General features: G+C 53.4%; 1 protein-coding gene across 1 annotated transcript in view; it reads right to left on the reverse strand.

Moving 5' to 3' along the window:
• Window positions 1-152: 152 nt before the first annotated feature.
• Window positions 153-2,670, reverse strand: part of AGTRAP (angiotensin II receptor associated protein) — a 3,849-nt gene continuing 1,331 nt past the window's right edge. The window contains exons 3-4 of the mRNA XM_018571282.1: window positions 2,395-2,611; window positions 153-312 (exon numbers count right to left, since the gene is read on the reverse strand). Of these exons, the coding sequence (XP_018426784.1) occupies window positions 206-312; window positions 2,395-2,611 (324 nt within the window). The 3' untranslated portion in view covers window positions 153-205. The remainder of the gene's footprint in view (window positions 313-2,394; window positions 2,612-2,670) is intronic.

Below are 2,670 nucleotides of genomic sequence, written 5' to 3' on the forward strand. Positions count from 1 at the left end.
GGTATTGCAGCATCTGATCAGCTGAACACATAGGCCGGTACAATCGTCCCCCTGCAGGTCCGCCAGAGAGAACAATCGCCGGTCAGGAGCTCGGCCACCTTCATATATAAGGCACTTCACCGCCTCCGCCCTCCCGCAGGCGTCATCCCCTTCCTGGTGCGGAGGTGACGGACAGGCAGGGGGGCGGAGTCACACATTTCCTCCCTCAGTACCGGGAGGGCATCTTGTTCTCTTGCTCAGCGGGTCCCTCCGCGTGATCGATGGTCTGGTACGCGCTCCGGTCTCGTGAACCGCTCAGGAACCCCGAGGACACTGGACAGAGGCAACGAGAAGAAACATTCCATCAGCGGATCTCATATCAGAGCTGCACTACAGAGGCTGCGCCCGACATAGCCAGCGCCAACACCGCCGCCTCGGGACACTCGCTGCCTGACTTCAGTCCCGTTCAAAAGATGAGTCTGCTTATATGTTACCTTCTCTGGTACCTCTCTGACAGATAGAAGACTGAAGGGGAAGACGGAGGTCAGATAGAAGACTGAAGGGGAGGACGGAGGTCAGATAGAAGACTGAAGGGAGGGACGGAGGTCAGATAGAAGACTGAAGGGGAGGACGGAGGTCAGATAGAAGACTGAAGGGGAGGACAGAGGTCAGAGAGAAGACTGAAGGGAAGGACGGAGGTCAGAGAGAAGACTGAAGGGAAGGACAGAGGTCAGAGAGAAGATTGAAGGGGAGGATGGAAATCAGATAGAAGACTGAAGGGGAAGGACGGAGGTCAGATAGAAGACTGAAGGGAAGGACGGAGGTCAGAGAGAAGACTGAAGGGGAGGACAGAGGTCAGAGAGAAGACTGAAGGGAAGGACGGAGGTCAGAGAGAAGACTGAAGGGAAGGACAGAGGTCAGAGAGAAGATTGAAGGGGAGGATGGAAATCAGATAGAAGACTGAAGGGGAAGGACGGAGGTCAGATAGAAGACTGAGGGGAAGGACGGAGGTCAGATAGAAGACTGAAGAGGAGGACGGAGGTCAGATAGAAGACTGAAGGGAAGGACGGAGGTCAGAGAGAAGACTGAAGGGAAGGACAGAGGTCAGAGAGAAGATTGAAGGGGAGGATGGAAATCAGATAGAAGACTGAAGGGGAAGGACGGAGGTCAGATAGAAGACTGAGGGGAAGGACGGAGGTCAGATAGAAGACTGAAGAGGAGGACGGAGGTCAGATAGAAGACTGAAGGGAAGGACGGAGGTCAGAGAGAAGACTGAAGGGAAGGACAGAGGTCAGAGAGAAGATTGAAGGGGAGGATGGAAATCAGATAGAAGACTGAAGGGGAAGGACGGAGGTCAGATAGAAGACTGAGGGGAAGGACGGAGGTCAGATAGAAGACTGAAGAGGAGGACGGAGGTCAGATAGAAGACTGAAGGGAAGGACGGAGGTCAGAGAGAAGACTGAAGGGAAGGACAGAGGTCAGAGAGAAGATTGAAGGGGAGGATGGAAATCAGATAGAAGACTGAAGGGGAAGGACGGAGGTCAGATAGAAGACTGAGGGGAAGGACGGAGGTCAGATAGAAGACTGAAGAGGAGGACGGAGGTCAGATAGAAGACTGAAGGGAAGGACGGAGGTCAGAGAGAAGACTGAAGGGAAGGACAGAGGTCAGAGAGAAGATTGAAGGGGAGGATGGAAATCAGATAGAAGACTGAAGGGGAAGGACGGAGGTCAGATAGAAGACTGAAGGGAAGGACGGAGGTCAGATAGAAGCCTGAAGGGGAGGATGAAGGTCAGATTGAAGACTGAAGGGGAGGACGGAGGTCAGATATACCGCTGCTAGGTCTATGTGTAATTCCAGCGGCGGATCGGAGGACGGGGATTGCGCAATGCTGTTCTCTGCTGTACCGGCGACATGAATATTTCACTGCGCAGTAAACAGAGGTCAGTCAGCCTTGTAGGAGGTGATGACTGACTGACAGAGAGCCGGATCAGAGGACCGATCACTACAATCAGCGGATATCAAAGAGCGCAACCCAACCCCCCAACAATGACAACGGGGAGACGAGGACACAAGACAATGAAGAGCCGAGATTATCAGAGAGAAGAGGAGAGTTATAGAGGAAGGAGCAGAGACCTCCAGCAGAGCAGAGTATTTCAGGAGAGGGGAGTTATAGAGGAAGGAGCAGAGTCCTCCAGCAGAGTATTTCAGGGGAGGAGAGTTATAGAGGAAGGAGCAGAGTCCTCCAGCAGAGCAGAGTATATCAGGAGAGGAGAGTTATAGAGGAAGGAGCAGAGTCCTCCAGCAGAGTATATCAGGAGAGGAGAGTTATAGAGGAAGGAGCAGAGTCCTCCAGCAGAGTATTTCAGGAGAGGAGAGTCGGAGGAAGGAGCAGAGTCCTCCATACAAGCTCGTACCTGTGAAGAGATTGCACTCCCCCCCGCGCTCCACATACATGTGATATGTGAAGAAACACGACAAGGGCTTCAACAAGAGGCTCAGGATGGCCATTCCTCCGCTGAATCGGAAGAGGTCTCTGCCCGGGGTCTTCTCTGCTGCTTGCTCGGCGGCGGCGTAGATCAGGGCGAGGAGCAGAATGTCTAATATCACCGTGGTGATCAGACCGGCCAGAAACTGCAAATAAACATTCACCCGATCAGTGCGAATCCCCCAACGTGTCCCTCCTCAGAACA

The sequence above is a fragment of the Nanorana parkeri genome, unplaced genomic scaffold (assembly GCF_000935625.1).
Source record: "Nanorana parkeri isolate BGI_ZX_2015 unplaced genomic scaffold, ASM93562v1 scaffold1724, whole genome shotgun sequence".
Taxonomy (NCBI): domain Eukaryota; kingdom Metazoa; phylum Chordata; class Amphibia; order Anura; family Dicroglossidae; genus Nanorana; species Nanorana parkeri.